The following is a 24,016-nucleotide window of genomic DNA, read 5'->3' on the forward strand; positions in this document are numbered from 1 at the left end:
CACTTCCCTGTTTCATTCATGTTTTTGTTTTGTTTTGTGTTGTTTTGTGTTTTGCTGTTGTTTTTTTTGGGGCTACCCATATGGCCCATAAAATTCAAGCATGCATAATGCCGTTCAAAATTCAACTGCCAAATACATCTTTTGTTTTGTGCAGGTGAATTTTGCCACTGGTGCATGATTTTTTTTTATGTATCATACCATTAGATTATAATATAAGACTGTATTAAAGATTCATGTCTAAGGCAGTGTTTTAAAACCTATTTTTGTGTCGTAGTGTCCACTCACAAGTCATAAAATTACTGCATTTTTTAGTTTTGGTCGTGAATGACAAAGATCGTTCTCTCCACGTGATTTGACTTTTGCATGTATCTTGTACATTGTACATTCTATTGTAAGTATTATTTTTTTTTTTTTTTTGTATTTTGTATGCAGCTTTCCATCACATCAGAATCAGCCAATAGTCCTCTTCACTAGGCAGCAGTGGTAGAACTCTGTGTCTCCACCATGCCTGAGTTGATCCCCACAATGGTGGCCACGTCGGAGGTGGAAGAACCAGCCGAGAAGACCGACGCTCCTGCCCCCAAGCCTATGGTGGGCATAATCTACCCACCCCCCGAAGTCAGGAGTATCCTTACACTGCATGGGTGATAGTTTTGACGTGAAATGGGCTTGCCTTGTCATACAGTCGTGAAAGCCCATAGCCCTCTTGAAGTACTGTACTTGTATACACCAAATATTTTGTGAGTTTTTTATATTCACAAATTTTGCGAGTCAGGTGATATTCGCATTTACGAAGTACTGTATACAAACTACGCCATATATTTGGCGAGTGTAAATTTTCGCGAATCAGGAATTCCCAACGATTTTGCGGGTGGTTTAATTCACGATCGTGGAGTCCGCTACTGAACAGAGAAGCGTACACGTACAATGTATGTCACATTTACATTGAGATCAGAGTCAATATTTTCATGTGTCTTTAACTTCGCGAATAGCATCTGACTCGTGAAATTTGCAAAAATTAAAACCTTGCGAAAATATTTGGTGTATAGTGTATGCAGTATTGTGTGAATAGCATACAATGACTTGTACTAAAGTTGTAGTAAGGGAAGCTGAGCTGGTCAGTGCAAATGCTATTTGAGATCTACAACTTTGTACAGTTGAAAAATAGTGTACTTGTCAAGGAAAGGTAGTGTAGTTGACACCTCATACCTACTTGGTATGTAAGTTACCAAATAGATTGATAACTTGCTTCAAGTTCCACAGTAGTGATATCTTATACTCACCCGTTCTTTGGCCATCAATGCAATTAAATTAGGTTGATTGTACAGAGCATTCTTCAAATTGAATCCTGCTGATCAATCTCTGTTTTAACAACAAACCTCAGGCAGAAGAACATAATAATTCAAGCATACCTTTTTGCCCACTGCACACAACATTATGCATGAACATACAAGCCTGTTTAAAGATGAATCTCTGTAGTCTATTAGAGAGGACATTTGTGGCTGGTTTAGGGACTAAAGAGTGAAATAATTTTTGGAGCAACAAGGCATGAGGTACAACATGTATGTTGCTCTCTGCAACTTTCAGGAGATTAGATCCTGTATTCAAAGAAGGTGTAATATTCATTGCCGCATTGTTGTTACAATTTAAGCTCTGAAACGCAAATGAGAATGCAATCTTGGTATGTAAGGCTTTGATTGTCATTTTTCATCTAAGCTGATGAGAGGTTTTACTCTGTTTTGTTACTCTATTCACCATATATTTAGTAAGTCTAATTTTCTGCAAATCGGGATGCCCCGGCAAATTCATATGTGGTTAAATTTTGGATGGTGGAATTGTCACAAATGTACACACTAGTAGTTATGTACACGTACATGTATGATGTACTGTATGCCGGGCTGTTTTAATGTGTATGTACACAGGTGGACCAGATTAATGGAGAACATTCTATGTGGTATACATATAGTACATACAGGCTGACCAGATCAGTGGAGAATTTTCTAGGTGGTATACAATGTAACTACACAGTACATGCATGTAAGAGGAAATACATTATAACTCACTCAATTTAGAATGATTTCACCCATTCCAGAATGTTCTGGGAAGTGCTAACATATTTGGCTGAGTGAGGCACTGTCCCTGTAGCCCAATGTGATTGGTAGTTATTCTTGGTAATGATGTTTTGTACATAGTTAGGCAGTGAGTCATCCAGGTTTCCTGGAACTTGGACTGGCTAGTAGGTTGGAGAGAGTTATAGAATGTGCTAGAAGGGGGTGAATGGATAGTATGTATAAGCCAGAGAAATTCTGCAGTAGGCAGAGTACCCAACACCTCTGCTCTGAGAGTTACGTCACTTCTGGCTCTGAAGCGACTTGTTATAGTCAGTCCTGTGTTACCTGCTGACCTGTTATGTTTGTGGAGATAAGGCCTGGGAGACATTTTGCCTGCAGAGAATTAATGTGCCCTCATTGGAGATAGACACCATGTTTGTGTCAATGGACATTGCTACGGCAAAGCTGTGATGGGCTCGATTCTTAGCTGAACGTTATTAAGTGAATCATTATTCAACGCATCAACTGGACGTGGTCGTCACAACGTTTGGACTCTGCACGTTTTGCCGTGGACATATATCGTGGATTTTACCCCGGATCTATACCGTGGACTATCGTAACCTGCGCCTCTGGAGTTACGTCGGAGGAATCGTTCATCGGTGCGTCAAGGATCATTCGTCTGTGCATCGAATATCGTATTTGGACACTTTCAAAGGATTATTTAATACGTGTAAGTGATTCTACTATCGATTTATAACTGTTTCTATTGATCATTGTTGTATTGATGTGACGCCGATTACCAGTCTGTACCCACAATATCACTGTTAATAAACCGCCTGAACATCAGTTGATTGTTTCTTTTGTGCGATCATTCTCAGAGTGATTTTGGTCGTAACAGAATACAGTAATGAACATAGAAATGTACACATGCACACCCCCTTTTCTGTTGGGTCCAGAGTTGATGTTTCAGCATGCTGTTAAAGTTGTGATTAACAGCCAATTTGAAAAAATTCATGAAAATAACTACTTCCTGAAATGTGTGGTGAATGCAGTATCACAGTGAAGTATTAAAGGTGAGTATGATGTCTCTGTCTGTGTAAACTTACCAGTGTGCACTTCTATTTCAGCTTGTACTTTTGCAAGTCGTGGTTGACATTCCTGAACCATCCTCCTGACAGATATTGTTGACAAGACCGCCAGCTTTGTGGCTAGAAATGGTAAGTGTACTTGGAGAGCTATTTTGATAATAGAGCGAAGAACCAAGTGTATCTGTAGAAACCAAGAATAAAAAAAAGAAGAAAAATAGTGACCAGGTACCTCTTTATGAAGACATTGTGTCTCTTTTCTTGGAGTAACGATTCCCTAATGAATTTGAGTGTAATAGGAAAGGAAATATTTTGTATTTTAGGAATATCAGCCAATTTTGCAGACTTCCAGAAAGTAAGGCCAGTATAGAATATGTGACGTGGACATTTATTACATGAAATTAAGAGAAAATAAGATCACATGATTCAACCTTTCATAAGAGGAAGGGAAAAAGAATCAGAGGGATTTCTGGACAAATTAAAATCATTGCAAATGAGCAAGATGAGGGACTTTCTGATAAGCCGTTGTGGCATCAATAGTAATCAGACTGCCTTTATTAGGTTTACCGAGTAATTTGCTTTATTCTGTGTCATCTTGCAAGTGCTGCATAGAGTTGTGAAATCAGTGCATCTACAACTTGAGTATGTGTCACATTGAAGAAGGCACTGTGTTCTAATATCCAAAGTCTAGTCTTTGCCCTTGTAGGGATCTGAAGTCGGGGTTCCCAGCCCATCAGGGAAATCAGAGAAATCAAGGAAAATCATTTTACATTTTTTTTTTTCCAGGCAGGGAAATGTCAGGGAATTTTGATAAAATGCCCCAAATCAGGGAAAAAGTCAGGGAATCTTTATAGGCCCCAAAATCGAAAGTAGTCAGTGCGACTCTGTTATATTTTGTTGCATATCAAAACAACATTCATTGGATGACTGGCTATGTTTTTTTTTTTTTTTTTTTTGATAGTGTATCCTCTGACTAGGGAGAAGGGAGGCCATTAGATGCCTGTGTAATAGTCCTAATTAATTTTACAGTACAGTGTTCTAAAATACTTCAAATACTTCACTGCAACAACATAGAAAACATATAGAAACTGGAAATTAGTTGAAATAATTAACATGGAATTTGAGACTTTATCAGGGAACAATTGGGGAAAATCAGGGAATTTTGTTTTCTTGAAATGCTGGGAACCCTGGCAGTACAGTTTGGCTCCTGCTTTTTTACCTTGTGTTCTTTGGCAATGTTTTATCGTTGACTGCAGGACCGGAATTTGAGACGAGGATCAGACAGAACGAGATCTCCAACGCCAAGTTCAACTTCCTGAACCCCGGCGACCCGTACCATGCGTACTACAGGCACAAGGTCAAAGAATTCCAGGAGGGGAAAGCCGCGGAGCCAGTCGGCATCGCTCCCATCAAGGTACTGTATGGAAGAAGCTCTGACAAGTGGGGCAAATTTGTGACCCACGACAACGGTTTCAGGCAAAAGTCGCAAGAGCATTGAACAAATACCCAAGCTCCGACATTGTAAAGTAGTCCAAGCCGGACGAGGCATATTAAATGAAATTAAATGTAATATGCCTTGTCCGCCTTCGACTTCATGTACTTAACATAACAGTGTCGGAATTTCTGAGCTTGAGTATTTGATCCGTGTTTGTCCTGTCACTGTCAGCAACCAGGGAGAGCCAGGTGGTAGTGTCGCTGCACGGAAAGCAGTATCTGACACGTTCGAGCCCCACTGTTTCCTTTTTTCGGACAAGTTTGTTAATTTACAGATCAGCAGTTGCAATCTCAACAAATTTTATTTGCAGAGGGAGACAAATTGAAGGAACTCACACCTAAACCCTCACCCTTCTGAATGATAACTTTCTTTCATGCAAAATTCATCCATGCTGTGCATGTACAAATACACACCGCCCTTTATAGAGTACTTTATCCTGTTATGTAGTTGATTTGTTGTTGTTTTAATATCACTATACAACTCAGCTTCCTGTCAGCCAGCCGAAGCCAACATTACTAGTGGAACCCATCGTTCCGAAGGAACCCCCACCGGAATTTGAATTTGTCTCCGATCCTCCATCCATCAATGCCTTTGAACTGTGAGTTATGTTGTTTGTCAACTTACTGTATTACTGTATAAGCTGTTATTTTCGTGAGGGTTTAATTTTCGCGAGGGTTTAATTTTCGCGAATCACGGTTTGATTGTAAAGTTAGCAACATGCGAAAATGTCGCCATGCGCTAGGTTAATAATGCAATTTGGTAATGACGTCAGTGGCAATTCGCAAAAGCAGCATCTCGCGAAAATGGCTGTGACCTCCGCATTCCCGAAAATATCTGTACATGAAAATAACAGCTTATACAGTAACAACTTCCTATTTAACACTGCTTGCAGATCGGTTGACCGCTGCCTTTAACACACCAATCTATTGAAATAAATGTCATTTTGATATCGATAAATGTGACGTCTGTCCTTTAAAAATGTTTCACACATTACCAAAGCAATACATGCTTAAAATAGTCCTGTAAAAAAAAAAATTGTTCACATTGGAAAAGAATCAAACTTCATTTATTTGATTCAGTAGACTTCCGTTATAACAAAGTCCTCAGGACTGTCAGATTTCTTTCGTTACATCGAAATTTCGTTCTAACCAAACAAATAAACAATAAAAAACATACAGCCGATAACTTTGAGACCTGGATTTGTATTTCGTTGTAACTGGAATTTCGTTATAACTGTGTTTTTCGTTATAACTGTGTTTGTTATAATGGGAGTGCACTGTACATGTACATTTGTAGCAAAGTTTTGAATGTAATTTGAATTATATATTCATTTTCTTCATTTGTCAAATGATATTGTTTTCAGAATAATTCCTTGACCTTCCAATTTATTTCCAAATATTTCTGTAATACCTTATACCAAGCCAAGAAATATTCATTACCCTGAAAACATACATAGTAAGAAATATGAAAAAAAAAATTCTGCACTTAGTTTATATTGTGACATTTTTTTTTCCACCTTCTTTCGCTGACACCAGGGATGTTGTGAAGCTGAATTCTATCTAAATTCTCTGTTGTTAATAAATGTCTATGTGCTGTTACCTGATACCAAGTCAAGAATCATAATATCACCTTGGAAATGTACATAAAAATGTGAAACAAATATTGTTCTGCACTTAATTTATATTTTGACACATTTTTTTTTTCCACCTTCTTTCGCTGACACCAGGGATGTTGTGAAGCTGACCGCTCAGTTTGTGGCAAGGAACGGCGGCCAATTCCTCACGAATCTTATGAATCGGGAGCAGCGCAACTTCATCTTTGACTTCTTGAGGCCGCAGCACAGCATGTTCAACTACTTCACCAAGCTGGTGGAGCAGTACATCAAGGTATGCCAGCGAAATTCAGGCCTCGCATCCATGGCATCTTGCCTTTAATGCTGTCTAGTGTTCTGTATGGAGATGTAATATCTGTTTTACATTTGACCCCATGGCCAAATTCTTTCCCTACAGAAGCATTATGAAGTAATGTTTGTGTTAGTGTTGAGCAATCTCCAAAGTATGGAGAAATAAGTTTAATTTCAGTATGTGTTCCATATGTTTATTTACCATGGGATAATATGCATGTCATGTGTTACACACGAATCACTTTTATCCGTTACTTCTGTAAAACCAAGAAGCAAGAACTTTGCTGAATGTGGCTTTCCTTATCTGGGTAGTTGCTGAAACTTATTTAAACCACATATTAATTTGTACACGGTGTTCTATGCTGCTATATTTTATTTCAGAACTCTGTGATATCATTTCGTGGAATAGTCACACGAAAGTGAATTCATGAAGCACATCTTTGTTCTACATGTATATCAATCTATGCCATTTATTGTGGTATGTGTAGTTGCTCAATACACATCTTTCTAGTATTTATCAGTAAATCATTTATTCCGCCTGTCTTTTTTTTTTTTTTGAAAATTGATTCTATCATTCCCAATACTTCTGTATCTTTAACTATCTATCTACCTACCTATCTATCTTAATCTTCTATATAATCTATCCATATTCTCTATCTATCCATTTGTCTGCCTACAGAAGGTAGCTACAATATGTATTGGCCGTTATATCTAAACACATTAATGTTCTGCACCCCATTTTATCAAAAGATGAAATCAATTTTAAATTTCCTTACCACACAGGCTGCCATAGACTTACAGTTAAAATCCACTATGTAATCAATTTTAACTCTTCATAAAACAGGGCCCTGATGTTATGCTTTTTGTTGAACAAACAAACAAGAATGCTGAACGAATCATCAATTGCCAGAAAGCATCACAAAAATGTTCCACCAACTTGAGTCCTTCAATGTTTCTATGTCCCAGGTGCTGATCCCCCCCAAGGACCTCCACGGCAAGCTGACAAACGAGGGCGATTCTCGCCGTGCCGTGATGGAGCAGGTCTCCCAGAGGGTGGAGTGGGAGAAACACCAGGAGAGACTGAGGAAGAAGGATGAGGAGGAGAGAGAGAAGGAAAGAGGTGGGCGTCTCATTGTACAGTATATACCCCCAAAAAATTACAATCAGATTTTTGCATTGATAACACCCAATATGATTAAACTGTGTAAATGCTACTTCAGGGTCTTAAAATATAACATCTTAGCTCTATTTGGCAGAAAACCCCATTCAATTTGGTTAAGCAGTCACAGAGAAATGTGGATTGTTGTAAAGCATGTCATGAGTCAGATTCTTCCAAGTTTAGCACATGGATGCTCTTGTGCGTGAACACAATAGACGGAACTTGGAGGGAAGAGATTCCTGATATGATCTACAAAAATCTTCATTTCTCTTTTACCACTGAAGCAAATCGAATGGGTTTTCTGTAAGATGTGGTAATAAGTATATTCGTACTCTGTAATTGTATTCGGATTGCTTCACTATTTTTAAAGTTATCATTGTGGAGGGTCCCGTTGTAATTTTTTTGGGGGGACATATGATATCAAAGTATCAGAGTATCGCAGTGTGACATCATAGCCATTCATTGCTGTGGAAACTAATGCTAAACAACCTCATGTAGCCCATATATCTGATAGCAGAATGGTTGCTAACCGTGCCGGAACAAAAGACTGTGACATCATCACAGGTCTGAGTGCTTTGGTGGTAGGAATTGTGTGCCTGTGTAACTACTGACTTGTTCAAGCCATGAGGTGCCGCCGAGTTGGTTTAGACTTTATTCCATAGTCACTGTATGCAGGTTATTCCTACTGATGCCATGAAAACATGCATCATCTGTTTTATGGAATGGTGGACTAATATTTGCAAGAAATCCATTTTTTTTGTTTTGTAGTCAAGAGTCTCAGAAAATATTAATGCGTGGCAAATTTGGTGGATAAATGAGTATTAAACCATTTCTTGCTAAGTGTGTGAAGGCATTTTGATTGTAAACCCTCCTTACAAGTTGGAGAAAGTGTGTTTGCAGTGGCTGCCGTCAGAGATTGTAATAATTTTTGATATTGACCAAAGAGGCTGCTGAGTTTTTTTCACCAATTCGGTACTCCTTCCACGATTGATCGAGCTATCAACCTCGTGAATTGCAATGGTTGCTTCCCACACAAGCACAGCAATATAGTTACAGACTGGACGATTGAGCACTTGAGTCATGAATTTTCTTCTGCATAAATTGTAAAAAAAAACCCTTCTTGTTGCTGCTGAGCGAATTCGAGAAAAAAATCCCTAATTCTATTTTTTCTGTCTCTGTTTGCCTTTCACAACAGTTGCATACTCACAGGTGGACTGGCACGACTTTGTCGTCGTGGAGACGGTTGACTACCAGCCGGACGAGGAAGGCCAGTTCCCGCCTCCCCTGAAACCCAGTGAGATTGGGGCAAGGATTCTGGCTGAGGAGAGATACGAGCAGTTTGGGGTGAGCACAGAAATTTGGTGGCGAAATGATTTACTCCAGAGTCCTTGTTGACACTGCTGCATTTGTGCGATATTAGGGAGCTTTAGATTTGCAGCGCAGACGTTTGAGATGGCGCTTGCATTGGACGTTCTCCTCTCTTCCTGCGTCATGCTGATAAGTAGCTTTAGATTACACTGAGAAGCAACCTATAAAAAATAAACTGGCGCCCCCATATGATCGCTGCATGAAGTAGCCTCTCTACGTCGTGAATTGAGCGGACGTAAAAATAGCCCAGAACGCATAGTGAAAAACTCATACCACGCAAGCTATAAAGACGTTGACTTGACGCGCGTTTTGCGCATACTCAGAACATGTTTTTTTCCTCTGTACGTCCCCGTCATGAAAATCTAAAGTTCCCTATTACTGAAACATGGCAACACATCAGCTCTCACACTCTTTAAAGATTTTCTCCTGGATAATGTATAATATCTACAAAGCCTGAAACATGTAAATGCTGTTCTTGTTGACTAAAGAGATAATCAGGGCATGTGCAGTATAGGTTTATCACTCTCTGCTACACCAACCCTCATCTTCTTCTTTTAGTCAGCATATTATGGTTATCAGATGAGTCACAATGTGCAGTGCCGTCAAGTCTGTATGTCTGTCTTCATTCTTTCATGTCATGCCTTTCCTCTCCTCTCAATTGTACCCTTCGAACTTGTTGAATGAAAGAACAACAACATTAACTTCAAAATGTGCTGCAAAAGTAGCAATATTTGTGCAAGTTCACACAACCAGAAACCAGCTCAAAATAAAAACCCACAAATATTTTTGCACCTCATGTGTGCTATTAATATATGTTTTGATTCCGCGGAATTCAAAACACGCAAAATTCATCTTGCCCAGCCGAGCGTGAAAAATTACTTGAGAGATAATAACCTCTTTTGTAATGTCATGTCTTCAGTTATGAAGGGACTCGAGTTCTGGTGAAAGTACCCCGAATAAACAGACGATCAAACAATTGCATTCTTGCATGAAATCCCTCATGCAAAACAGAGGAAACCAGACAATTTTGACAAATTCCTTTCCTGCTTGTTTCCACCAGGAGGAGCTGGCCGAGGAGGAAGACGTTGAGATGGAGGTCGCCAGCGAGGACGAAGAAGAGGAGGAGGAGGAGGAAGAGGAGGGTGAGGGAGGGAAGGAGAAAGAAGGAGAAAGTAAAGAAGAAGAAGGAGAGGCAGAGAAGGTCACAGATCAGAACACAGAAGTCCAGGACATGGAGGAGGGAGTAAGTGTATTATTTTGTTGTTGAGGGCAATATATTGACCTTGGTCAATACATTTAATATATTGACCTTGGTCAATACATTCAATATATTGACCATGGTCAATACATTTAATATATTGACCTTTGTCAATACATTGAATTTATTGACCTTGGTCAATACATTGAATATATTGACCTTGGTCAATACGTTGAATATATTGACCTTGATGACCTTATTGACTGCATTTTTATGCGACACAGAGGTCATTCATTTCAGTGTACATCAAACCTGAAAAAGGAAAAACAAATCCTATTATTGCTGTGCTGCTCTTGCTATGTTGCAAAACCGTGAGATATTTAAGGTTCATTTGGTCGGGGTATGCAATGAAGTTGATTAAGAAAGAAAAGAAAAATGTTTTCCGGGGTAACAACATTACTATGACAGCGTATAACATGATATGCTTTGCTATAGTAGAGCAGAGATGCCAACAGGTATCCCCCCACTTGTTTCTGAATTTTACACTCTTTTTTTTCCCCAAAAAAATACTGCAGGCTTGAAAGAAAATTGCTGCTTTTCCAAATGGAATTTACTATACAACTTTATTACAGGGAAGATTAAAATACTATTCCCCCCCCCCCCACAATTGCATTATTGCCTTATCAGCCCTCAAAATACTGCAGTACTCTATGCAGTCTATCCATGATAGAGGGGAGGGATTTCCACTGTTAAGAAAATGTAGACTGCTTCATAATGGAGCAGGGTAAAGACGTTTGTAGGCAAATTACATCCTGCTCACATCGTATGGCAGAGAATCTCTAATAAATGCTGCTGGTTAAAAAACAAAACAAATGAAAACAAAAGAAAACAATAATAACAACAGCATCAAAGAACATACAATCGAACTGATTTTTGTTTGTTTGTTTGTTTGTTGTTGTTGTTTTGATTGATATGAATTTCTGTATTAACCAGTTGAGGAAAACCTGATTTTATTGTGTAACACATGTTTTCATAGATGTCTGCCCCAACTATCCTCAGGACTATTCCTCAACAGGCTAACTAACTAATGATCATTAATCTCGATCTCTTCTATTTTCAGTCTGACTCAGACATGGAGGAGAGTGATGAGGAGAAGGAGGAGGCGGCACCGGAAGAAGAGGCCCCGCCCGTCCCGGCTCCGCCCAAAGAGGGCCCCATGCTTCCCCCGTTGCCCCCACAGCCTGGGGAAGCCATTATCAAGAAGGACTACAACCCAAAGTGTGAGCAGACTTGAACTTACTCTGCATTTTTTCTTGTTCATCTGTGCTTCCCCTTTACATTAACCCTGTGATGAATGTACACAATTGCAGATGAATTACATGCATTTAGCCCTTTCCTTACAAATGCTCCCAAGTGCTGTTGACTAAAATAAGAGTATAGTAGTTGGTGGTTTGGTAGAGTTAAGTTGAGAAGGAGAATCTTTGATTGAAGTATCTACTACTGCTCTTGACGTAGGGAAATTATTATTATTTTTTCAAGTGCTGTGTCAGAACTGTTAAGCAGTTACTATTATTATTTTTTCGAGTGCTGTGTCAGAACTGTTAAGCAGTTTGCTTTTCGCACAGGTACTCTTCCTTTTTTAGGAAGGGAATAGAAGTAATGATCCCCCACCTCCAAAGTTGATTGCTAAGTCATGTTACTGTTCTATTTTTTTGTTTGTTTTTTATTCCCATATAATTTTGCCTTCAGAATTTCACTATTCATTTTCATATATTGGCCAATTTATCAAATTGTGTGAAGTTTTGGATCAGACACATTCAGGTTTATCAGTGAGATATAATGGTTAAATGTGTCTGCACTGTCCACTCTTCTCCACCGATGTCCATCCAGTGTCCAAGCAGACGGCTGCAGCGGACACCACCAAGTACCTCATCTCTCCCATTACTGGAGAGAAGATCGCCGCCGATAAGATGCAGGAACACATGCGCATCGGTGAGTTGATGGGCAGGTTCCTCCTAACAAATATCTCGTTTTTCAAGGAGACAGACTCTTATCTCTGAGCTTTTTTCTCTGATTATGGCATCCAGGCTGTGCCACTTTCTATGTTTGTGGTCAGCAGAATTTAAAGGGATGATTTACCATTTGCAGATGAAACAAAAACCCACCATTAGTGCTTTAAAATAGTTCTAAAATGTGTGTTAGGGATAGAAACAACCACGGTAAAAATTTGAATCTGTATTATTGATGTTAAGTATTGTTAAATACACAAAATGTGAACAGTAGTTATGATAAAAATGTTTCCAGACTAAACCGTCTACAGTTATGGTTTATTAAGAAAAATACTGATATCTCCTTATATTTTAGGCTTTATTGCAAAAATTTTATATGGTAGGATGTTTTGTTATACAACAGATCTACTTATATGCATCAAATGTGATATCTTGAAATTTTTGTAAATCACTGCTCCCAAAGGTAAACTGGACCTTTAATGGCAAAGTTTTCCACGTTTAGCGTGATGTAGATTTTTTTGTCACTGATGTTGTTTGTGTTTAACAAGATTGTGTGAAGACTAATGCCGACAGTGTTCTTATATACTGTATGTGTGATGCTGTTCCCCAACCATTTTTGTACTTGGTCTAAATGGGCTGTCTTCACTTGTGCCTCTTTGTTTGTTTGTTTGTTTGTTTGTTTGTTTGTTTGTTTTATTAAATCTAGTACTATTCCAACATTTCTCTAACAACCAAACGGCTGGCAGCAAGGCTAATTTTGTTTACCCTGACAGCCAATCACAGCTTGCCATTTCGCCCATATGGTTTCCTTTGCTTCCTTTATATTGTTTCGTTTCTGGCTTTCTGTTCATACAATTTTACTCTGATGAGTGCATGTCAGAAAGCTGTAGTATGTCTGTGTTGAATGCTATTTTCCGATTTCTCTAACAGGGAAATATAGATGCAAACTTCAATGTCAACTTGATAGTTCAGAAATTCTTTAAAAAAAAAAAAAAAAATAATGTGGACTTTGAAGCGATACCATGTTACTATAATAATGTGTTTGTGATCCCTATTGCCTGGAACTTCAATACCTCTCAATAAGACAAATATGCTAGTGGATGAGCAAAGAGTGATGGACCAGTGATTCAATATCAGTTAAACGACATTCACTGTTTTATGATATTGGAACATTTAATAGGAATTTGAAGTGATGCTATGGATATATTGGATTTGCTTTGATCAAATATGAATTGAATACATATTTCACAAGCTCAAAGACAAAGAATAACAAATGCGGTAATTTGAACCAATGATGTAACGTTACACAAATAGATACCAATAAACTATTTGCATTGAACATTATACATAAACAGAAACATGCAGTGAAATTCATATGAAATATTATTCATGAAATAACAGAGATGATTAAATGCAGGAGATCTCCTTTTGCTCTTCTTTTTTTTATCTCCCAGGATTGTTGGATCCTCGCTGGGTGGAAGAGAGGAGTCGTCAGATGAATTCCAAGGCCCAGGAGGAGGACTACCCACCGGGCGCCGCCATCGAGGAGAGCCTCAAGAACCTCGCCGAGAGGAGAACCGACATCTTCGGCGAGGGTGACATTGAGACGCAGATCGGAAAGAAGGTACGTGGATGACTGTGATGGTGGGCAGGGACCGGAGTGGGTTCGCCTTTAGCCCAAGTTGCTGTAAAACACTACTGTTAAACAAGGAATGTCCGTGTGCATTTTAATCTCGCGAATTTCGCGAGCACCAAGATTCACGAAATTAAAATGTCTACACTATACGCATTGAATGCCAGACACGAGTGGCAGTTTGCGAAAATTTCATGCCGCAAAAAAGGCAGTTGGCTCCCATTCGCGAAAAATTCATGCTTCAAATGTATCATGTTTTACAGTATTTTTTTGCAGCATGAAATTTTTGCGAAGTGGAGTTTACATGAATTGGAGCTGTCAACCTTTTTTCGCGGCATGAAATTTTCTGAAGTTGCCTCTGACATTCAATACAGGTAGTGTAGACAAGAACTTTCTTGTCCATTGTAATTACGGGAATCTTGGCTGTTGCGAAATTCATGAAATTAAAATGCACATGAACATCCCTTGTTTTAAATTATGTATGTCCTTGGCACATGGACAGTAGTTTACATTTTTGAAAGCGGATGGGAAGGGTTGGTTTTTTTTTTTGCCAAACATATTGCAGGTTTCTTTGAAAATATTGTAAATCCAAATTGTTATACTATGTAGAGATATCAATGGAAAGCAATGGTAAAAAATCCTGTTTGCCCACCAAACAGATATGTTTTTTTTTTTTCAGCCCCAAAAGTACTGCAGTGCTGTAAGTTGACAGCCCTGCACATGGTTGTTACAACTAGAAAAAAAAAAAGTTCAGGCACATGAATGCCTAAGCATTGAGACATAACAAATAGCTGGAACATCCAAGGTATTGATGAATCAAGAGAACAAATTGGCAAACTGAGATAATAGCTTATGTCTCCCAAAGAAAGTAACATTCACATTTATGAAAATGAATACATTGTAAGTCTTCTGTATTACAGTAGCCATTACCAGTGTTACCACTGCTGTACCAGAGGGCCTTGCCATTAATATTACCGTAGCATTGCCAGGTACCCATTTAAGTGCCTGGGTCGAGAAGATGTTGTAGCTTGGTGTAATGTGGTGTTGTAATGGTGTAATGTGGTTTTGTAATCTTGTATAAATGCATTGTAATGGTGTAATGTGGTGTTGCAATGTTGGTGTATTGTGGTGTTGTAATTGTGTAATATGGTGTTGTAATGGTGTAATGTTCTTTTCCAGATTGGTGAAGAGGAAGAGGAGGACAAAAACAAACAGAAGGTCATCTGGGATGGACACAGTGCCAGGTGGGTTAACCCATTTCAGGCTAGATTGGAATATCTCCATAAACATTGTGTAAGACTTACAACGGTCCAAGAAACGATGGGTTAAGAGACGAGCACTTTAGATTTGTGAACCAATACATATGAGGTGGACATGGTACCAGGTGAATTGACCATTTAACCCTTTCTGTGCCAGGGATTTTGAACAGTGTGTACAACTCTTTGGTGTTTTCTCTGCCCACCCATCTGCACTTTGTGTACACAAAGGGTTAATCAAAGGGTTTGTGGGAATCTTGTCGGTCTTTGCATACTACAGAGGAAGCTGACAGTTCTCTACTATCTCTGCAAGTAGACTGCCGTGTGGGCTGAAACATGAATAGTATGAAAAAAATGCATGTATAGTCTCTTACTTTAGTGTTACGAAACTTTGGGAGATGTTTTGTCTACAGAAATCTACAAAAAATGTGATATTGTTACAGATATGTGGCTTCACTTTTGCTTCTATGTCATTGCGTGATGAAAAAAAGAAAAAAGAAAAAAGAAAAAAACATAACAGCAACAAACGCTCTTGTAGAAAGGTTTTTCAGATACATGTTGAACGTTGGCTGCGGAATTTTTCATTATATGTCAATGCAATCAGTGTGGAAAATTTCAAACAGGATTTTTTCGGGGGTTTTGTCTTATTCATATCTTCTTCTTTTTTTTGGGGGGGGGGTTCATTTTTTCTTTGTTTTTTCTTTGTTTTTTAAATTTCTTTTGCAAAGATGTTCACATATCTTCAAACATGCCTGCACTGTCTCTCACTCTCCTGTCTTTCAACAACAAAAACCACCAGCATGGAAGCTACTACCAGAAAGGCCCAGGCAGGAATCACCCTCGAGGATCAGATCAACGCCTTCCACAAATCGAAGGGACTACTGTGAGTCTGCCTGCTGCTCTCTTGTATTCTTCTGTTTTTCTTTCTATTAAATTTAAATTGTATCATTGTATGGTTAAGCACACCAACTACTGTGTACGCCATTTTTTAGCGAGTCTAAATTTTTGTGGATAGGGACTTCCTGACGATTTTGCGAGTGGTTAAATTTCGCGATCCTGGAGTTTTGTACTGAACGGAGAAATGTTTTATGTTTGCTTGACATTCATATCTGGATCAGAGTCATTATTTTTTGTGTCTGTAATTTCGTAAATAGCACCTAACTTGCAAAATTTGCCAAAATGAAAACCTCACGAAATATTTGTCGTTTACAGTAGTTTAGTTTCATGTCTGTAAGCATCAATGATTATGTTCAATTGTAATCGTACCTATTGACCGATTCTGTGACGCGCTATGTGTATTTTTGGCATGGGCAGCGCCATACTGGGTGTATCATCCGACCCCCCCTCCGCACTCCCCCACCCCTCTCCCTACATTAGCACGCGCGCAGAATGAAAAACTGCTTTATAGCCAATGGGCGTCTCGTACTGATTGCGCGAATGCTTGCTAGTGCGCGAACCTTTGTTACAAGTGCGTGATAAACATGTTGCCCGGGGGTGGGGGAGAGCAGGGGGGGTCGGCTGATACACACCGATACACCCACTATGGCTGCGCCCTGTGCCGTAAAATGTCTGCTGCCCTCAACGAACCCGAATCGGTCAATACTCATTTGATATTGGAGATTGTCTGATTGAAATGGGCCTGATTGCAGTGCGCAGAAAAAATTACTCTAAGTTGCTTCAAGCACCAGAACATGATTAATATGTGCTTTATGAGCAACAGCATTGCTGTTGAATGACAAATTGCCCGACATCAACATAAATAATAAGCACTGAATTGATCACTGAAGGGCTATTTGTCAATCGGTTGCATTAAAAACAACTCGGCGGAAGAATTTCATGAATTGAATAGCATTGCTGTTGTTATTTACTATTATTATTTTTTTTAAATACTGGCTAGTCTATTTCAAGGCTAGTCTATTTCAAGGCTTTCTCTTGAAGTAGATTTTGGTCGACAGAACTTAGTAATAGATGTAAACCTAGGCTCTGCAAAACATTTGTGATATTGAACATTCTCCCCAGGCCTGACAAGGAGAAGGAGAGAATAGGACCTCACAGGACCAAGGAAATGCCACACCCACCCAAACCCCCGCAGGAGCCGCCCAAGCCGACGCCCAAGGCGCCCCCGATCCTCAAGGCGGTCCCCACCCCTCAGCCCCCCGTCCCGCCCCCTCCCATGCCCCCGCGCATGCCCATGGTGCACCCGGTGCCCATGGTGAGGGCCCCGTCCGCCCCGCTGATGCAGTTGCCAGGGCAACCCCTCATGAACCAGTTCCCACCGGCCCCGCCCAGGATGGCCATGCCTCCTCAGGCCATGATTCGACAGCCAGACATGATGCCAGGTAAGAGGATGGGACCCGTGATGATGTGATGATGGGGAGCTAAAAAGAATTTAGAGGCTGGCAGAGGAGGAGAGAATTGTTGTAGAGAGAGAGGAACATGGAGAGGAGGTTGGAAAAATAAAAACAGAGTGTCGGGTAGTAAGAGCTAAAGTGATGAAGAGGGCAAGTGAGAGAAAAGTGGAGGAGTGAAAAGAAAAATGAGCAGTAAATGTTACAAGAGAAGAAAATATAGTCAAAAGTCTGAGCTTTCGATCCTACCATAATCTCTGGCAGAGGCAAAATGACAAACTGTAGGCCAAGCGAACTCATTTATGGACTACACACACTATAAAGCACAGTCAGAGGAGGGCTTGGGACACAGAACAAAGAGAAAAGGGATGAATAGAAGTCAAAGGCAGGGACTCAAATAGGTAAAGGGAGAGGGATTAAAGCAGGTGGTGGTGGTGGTGGGGGATGAACAAACAAAAGGGCAGAGGTGGGCCAGTGGCGATCCCAAGACTCTGATCCAAAGGATCATTGAGGGCAACCTGTGAAGGATTAAGATGAATAGGGAGGCAACATCAAAGAAGATAAGTAACACTTTTGAAAGTAATTTTGATTTAAATTTAAATTTGAAAGTAACACCAAAGGAAAATAAGGAAATAACAAGAGCAAGAGTGAAGGGAAGGGGATGAGTACAAGCAGAAAGCCCTACACCTGGTGTAAAAAGGTTGGCAAAAATGCAAGGGATCGCTAACCAATGTAAAGTACAACACATATCATTGTATGAAAGAACAAGAAAAAAGAAAAAAAGAGAAGAATATGTGAAGAGAGAGGGCTGGTAAGTAATTCGTTTGCTGGAGTTGGCTATTCTCATTAAATGTAAGTTTGCAAATAATTCTCTCATGGGAAGATTAACATCAATGCACTGGCTTTAAACTCAGTGAGCACTGTCACTGGTACGTGAAAACTTGTTTTTGTGATTATATTTAGGAGGTCAACCCATGCCGCACGCCCCGTTACCCATGCCTCCCCCTGGCCCACCCCAGATGGTGCGGGGGGTGATGCCAGAGCCGCCACCTCGTCCCGCCCCACCACGCCCGGATATGAGCGGGGACGAACCTCCCGCCAAGCGGCAGAAGACGGAGGATGACCTGATGCCTGAGGAGCAGTTCCTGGCCACACACAAGGTAGGAGCTCCTAGAGGGGTTACCATGGTGATGGTGATTTCTGTGCAATGATGACCCTGAATCACAAAATTATTCTCCCCAAATCACCAGACATGCATCTTTAGTTATGGGCAGATTTTGAAAGAGTACACCATAAGCTTTAAGATAATGAATAAATGAATAGAAATGGACTTCCTAACCGATCTAGACAATGGAAAGAAAGCACACACTCTGAAAAGTGTCTACTGAGAAATGAGGCTTTAAAGTTTAGGGTCTATTCAGGTGCTTAATCTCACCAAGCTGTGCTCTATGCAATGAATGGGACAAGACTAGAATGTAATCCTCTGTAGCAACTGCAATGAAAAGATTATTGGATTAAGCTGACATTTTGCAAACTATAAGCTCATTCTATTCATGACTGCTACTCATTTTCAAAGTAGTAACATCATCCTTTCAATAGTGATTTGAGTTAAAAACTGAAAAGTGGGTAAAAGGTTTTTCATTATATATTGGGCCTCTAAGACATACCTAATCACACAATTCTACAGTCAAGCATTCCCCCAAAACCTGCCAAAAAATGCAATTCCCCATTTGTTTTGTGACCTCATATTTTAGACCTGTGTAGAAAAATTGCTCTTTCAGGAAATATAAAAACCTAAAGATCATCTTTTTTGACCCATTTCACCTATTTTGAATGCTCGCCTAAAATCGTAAAAATTGTGTGACTCTTTGTTAGTTTTGTGATACATGCATGGTCACAAATGATACTGGTGTTTGGAACATTATGTGTTTAGTGTTTGAAAGCAGCTATCATGGAAGAAGTAATTTCAATTTTGATACCGCAAACTTGACACAAACAAAGTAATCAACTGTAAATTCCTCTGTATTTTCTCCAGGGCTCGGTGATGTTCAATGTGCTGGTTCCGCTGGTCCAAGACAAACCAGAATGGAAGCTGCAGGGTCAGCGCATCACCCTCAATATGCCGCTGACCGACCAGGTCTCTGTCATCAAGGCCAAACTCTTCGAGCAGCTGGGCATCCCAGCCGGCAAGCAGAAACTGCAACACGAGGTGAGTCTTGAGGCGAGGCTAGCCTCATCACAGTCTGCCCATCTAAAATTCTAGTCTTGAATGAAAATGAGCAAAGAAAATGGGATACCATAGGGATTTAATTGTTAGTTTTGAATGAAAATATGAAAAGGAAATTCTATTCAACCGGGATTCAAATCTGAGATCTCCTGATTGCTAGCACTATTGCTCTTACCAACTGTTCTTCCCCCTGTCACAGTCTGTCTGTTTGTCTCTTAGTTTGAATGAAAATGAGCAAAGAATACAATATTCCATTGGGATTTGAACCTGAGACATCCGGATTGCTGGACGGATGCTCTCGTGGAATGAGCTGTAGAAAGCCCTAGTTCAGTGTTCATCTCAAAACCCTGTGATTCTCATTTGTCGTGCGGTCAAAGGCTTTTGATGAACCTTGCATTAACCCCAAGGATTGCAGTATACTTAGGGATGAATGTGCGAGACCACAGAAGTGAAATTGCTGTCTACTAGAAAGAAGCCCTCCTCTTGTGATCTCTCAAATATTCCTGTGATATGGTCATGAAACTGACAAGATTTTGGATTCTGCAAGAGACTGTCTGAAAAACAAAACATCTCTTCATATTTTTGGAAGAGAATATTAAAGCATGTGTGATGTGGGGGATTGTTTTCACCCTATAAGATGCATGTTGGACACAAATATCTTTTCTGATTGATCTTTGAATCATTGCTGAATTTGATGTTTACGTGTTGGCAGCCCCACATCGATATGTTTCATCATCACATCACTTTTGATATCATTAAATGGATAAAATGTGAAATTGTGTAGCCTGAAAATGAGGCTAAATATCTTGTCAGCCTCTTTTTCCCTGTGTACAAATAGTATACAATGTGCTAGCAAGCTACAAAGCAGGTAGAGAATCTAAATAAAAGAGCTGATTTTGAACATAATCATAATGCTATGGAATAGCCAGCAATGACCAAACGACATACAGATTGCTTTGGTGTTTGTTTGGCAACTTAGCCAAGGTTTTGGAAGCTGTCTCAAGGTTTGGTGCCCAGGCTGAGCTGTTGAGGTAAAACCTGCCTTGGTCAGACATCAGAAGACTCATACAGTTCTGTGCTTATGTCCTGATAGTCCCATAGCTATAATTTTGTGTTGGTTGTCTCATTTCTCTTTTCACAGGGTCTGTTTATCAAGGACTCCAACTCGTTGGCTTTCTACAACTTCATCCACGGCACTGTGGTGCAGCTGCAACTGAAGGAACGTGGAGGAAGAAAGCGTTAACTCTCATCTTACTTGTGAAATCAAATCAGAGTATGCATGAAATAATCGCACACTGAACAGGCATATCTACTGTCTCTGGTTGACCATCATCTTGCATCAGGGCCCCGTTTCATAGAAGCACATAACAAGTTACGATGGTTGTTATAAGCTACTGAAATTCTTGCATCTGATTGGCTGAGAGCAATTTTGTCATAGAGCTGTGGCATTTGTTACTGATACTAAGTTTTATGAAACGGGACCGAGATATCGCCGTCAAGCATAAAAACCTGATTTACTCACCAGGTGTAAATGTTCAGATTTTGGTATATGTGATTGTCTGAACGGTCAGATGTTCATGGGTGAGGAATTGTTTAAGGCTAATTTCCAAAAATCTACCACAGAAACAGATACAAATCACAGCTGACAATGAGATTAAAGCTCAGTTAGACGAGTGCCAGATTTTAAATGTACACTGTAGATCCAGTCATGCCGACGTAATATGTCAATTTAAATCACCATAATAAGTCTGTTTTCTTTTCTGGTGTGATTTTAAATGTGCCAGTCTGTGCACCAGGATGCAGGTGTATGGCTTTCCTATCTTATGAATATTTCACGTATGTATACATTCTATATTGAAAGGATGTATAAGGAGGTTTGTGGGTAGGGTAGGGGATGAAGGAGTGTCAAGGAAAGTGATCACTTCACTTTGAACAGATTGATCATGTCTGTCAGTATGGGAACTGTTGTTGAAGTAGCAAAAGTGGATGACTTGAAAAAGGAAGAAGTGGACGACTTGAAAAGGGAAGAAGTGGATGACTTGAAAAAGGAAGAAATGAATGCAAGTACCAAAACCGGTTACCATATTCCTCCCATGCTTCTTCACGTGCCAGAATTATTTTGTTACCGGTATGTTTTCTTCAAATACTGTCAAATTTTGCATGGAGAAACTGATGTTTTTCTGTACTGAAAACCTAGTGTTTGTTTGTTTGTTTGTTTTTGTTTAGTTTTTGGTAATGTTGAGCTAAATGGTATATTAGAATTCAAGCTGTGTATAATTTTGTGCTCTAAAGGCCATACTGCACATGCTTACTTATGAATAACAGATAACTACCTGTAATTCCCTGCATGATGGTGTACACACTATAGTCCAGGCTATTTTTCTTCCTTCGAAAATCTCTGTAGTGCCTTCCTATCTTCCTGGCATCTTTAAGTGTTAGAAATGAAAGGCAGATGAATTCAAGTGTGATACATACAATGTACAACATGTAGCTTGAAGGCTATGTGCACTTCCTTTTATCAAAGAATCAGCTATATCGGAGAAAATAATATTATTTGCATCCTGTGAGTTTGTCTGGCTTTGTAAAGGGCGGGAGTTTGAAAGAATACATCATCCATCACCTGCTTATCTGCTTTGAGCTTTTCCACTAGAAGAAGCGTTGCTCTTTGTTTCCAAGAAAAACTGGTGAAGAATCATTCTTAGGTTTTGATCGTATTTCCTCTTTCTTTGCTGTTATGCTGGTTCTAAACTGTTCCGAGTTATTAGTTGTCACGACTGAGATGCTATTCCTGAAAATGATGAAGTTATAATTGTTTGTCTTAACCTGTTGAAGACTAGTTTCAAATATACTTTGGCAGGGTGTCTATGGGAATTGTGTGTTCTAGCAAAATCAGCCTGTCCTCAATGGGTTAACTATGTATTATTCAAGAGTTGTACAAAATTCAAGAGAAAATGTGCTTTTACAGTGAATTGGAGGCAATGAGAAAAGAACAGAAATACCTTTTTTGCAAGTACAGGAGTTTTATTTATGTATTTTTATGTTAATCTGTCAGTAAGAACTGAAAGAAAAAAACAACCCAAAAAGTACTCTTAAAGTCTGTCATTCAGTATATCTAAACATTCTACTATTGATAAATTTAGAATACGGCTCTACTGTGAAAAAAGTTGTGACAATGACAGTGAAAAGGAAGGATCATTGCCCATGGGAAAAGGTTAGAATATCCCTTGGGAATTACAGTATCTGGGAAGCAGCAGGTTAAAGCATAAATAGGAGAGGGGCAGAGGGGGTGAGTGGATTACCTGCTACCAATGCACAGAATGTTCGTATTTCACTGAGTATCTGATATAAGCTGTGTCTTAGACCTCGTCGTCAATATCCAAAGTTCTGGCTGCTACCCCTAAAAGCTACCTCTGTATCTCATGAACTCTAATCCTTTTGCTGGACTTATGATTTTTCCGAAGTGCAGAGATACCAACTTGTACTCTTTTTTTTTTCGGTAGTTTCTACTGTTTTTGGTCAAAAATACTGGAGGATTCACATTAAATACTGTTTTTCCAAACTACTATTACGCAGGTGTATGGTAGGAAAGGCAAAAATGCTGTTTTTCCTGCAAAAAAAAAAAAAAAAAAGAAGATAAAATGCACTTTCAGCCCTCAGAATAATACAATGCAGTAAACAGGATTGGCATCGGTCCCTGCTAGTACTAAACATTTTGTTCCCATGGTATGGAGCTTTAATAATGCATACACTACTGTCCTAGTGCAGTTCTTGCACTGAGGACTGTGTATTTCAGTGTAGCTGAACCCTGTGAGTTTTTGTGAGCAGAAAATTTGACAAATCACCAGTTAATCCACGGAGCACACATTGCGCAACTAAGCCCCGAGCAAAGTCCAATTTTACACTCGTTGGTTTGGCCCGCATTGTGGTCTGAACTGCACTGTATATACATTGTAAATGTATCTCTTTTGTCTCTTTCTTTCAATTGAATAAAATTGTAAATTGTATGTTTTTGTGTTGAAGCATTTTTTTTTTTTTCTGTTCCATTTTATTTCCATTGCTGTAACATAAACATTGGGGAGGAGGGAATTGTAATACTGGATCTGTATTTATCTCGAAGTATGTATGTTGGTTAGATAATCAGAAACGACCCAAATACTGCAAATGCAAGAAAGAAGAGAAAAAGAATTTAAGATGGTATGTTATGTAGGTTAAAAAGACCAAAGAAGGAAAGAATAGTGGAAGGACAAAACAAGACAGAAGGAAAGAGGGCATGAGAGAATGAAT

General features: G+C 39.5%; 1 protein-coding gene across 1 annotated transcript; it reads left to right on the top strand.

The window, feature by feature from the left end:
• The first annotated feature begins 436 nt into the window (after nucleotides 1-436).
• On the top strand, nucleotides 437-21,848 carry LOC139722848 (splicing factor 3A subunit 1-like). Its single transcript, XM_071634134.1, has 17 exons — nucleotides 437-625; nucleotides 3,230-3,268; nucleotides 4,393-4,550; nucleotides 5,117-5,229; nucleotides 6,358-6,517; nucleotides 7,501-7,654; nucleotides 8,889-9,037; nucleotides 10,122-10,304; nucleotides 11,380-11,539; nucleotides 12,150-12,251; nucleotides 13,723-13,892; nucleotides 15,081-15,145; nucleotides 15,957-16,040; nucleotides 17,177-17,496; nucleotides 18,469-18,665; nucleotides 19,541-19,714; nucleotides 20,874-21,848. Exons 1-17 carry the CDS (start codon nucleotides 505-507, stop codon nucleotides 20,973-20,975), a joined length of 2,451 nt encoding a protein of 816 aa, XP_071490235.1. The 5' UTR covers nucleotides 437-504; the 3' UTR covers nucleotides 20,976-21,848.
• The last annotated feature ends 2,168 nt before the right edge of the window (nucleotides 21,849-24,016 follow it).

Source organism: Diadema antillarum, unplaced genomic scaffold (genome assembly GCF_040938485.1).
Source record: "Diadema antillarum isolate AM-2024a unplaced genomic scaffold, OU_Dant_1.0 scf00000173, whole genome shotgun sequence".
Lineage (NCBI taxonomy): Eukaryota > Metazoa > Echinodermata > Echinoidea > Diadematoida > Diadematidae > Diadema > Diadema antillarum.

What these genes read in the sequence shown, in the direction of transcription:
- LOC139722848 (XM_071634134.1), top strand. Translation starts at nt 505, where the DNA reads ATGCCTGAGTTGATCCCCACAATGGTGGCCACGTCGGAGGTGGAAGAA. An exon ending in TCGGCATCGCTCCCATCAAG is followed by an intron (nt 4,551 to 5,116) that starts GTACTGTATGGA and finishes TATACAACTCAG; the next exon opens with CTTCCTGTCAGCCAGCCGAA. An exon ending in TCCAGGACATGGAGGAGGGA is followed by an intron (nt 10,305 to 11,379) that starts GTAAGTGTATTA and finishes TTCTATTTTCAG; the next exon opens with TCTGACTCAGACATGGAGGA.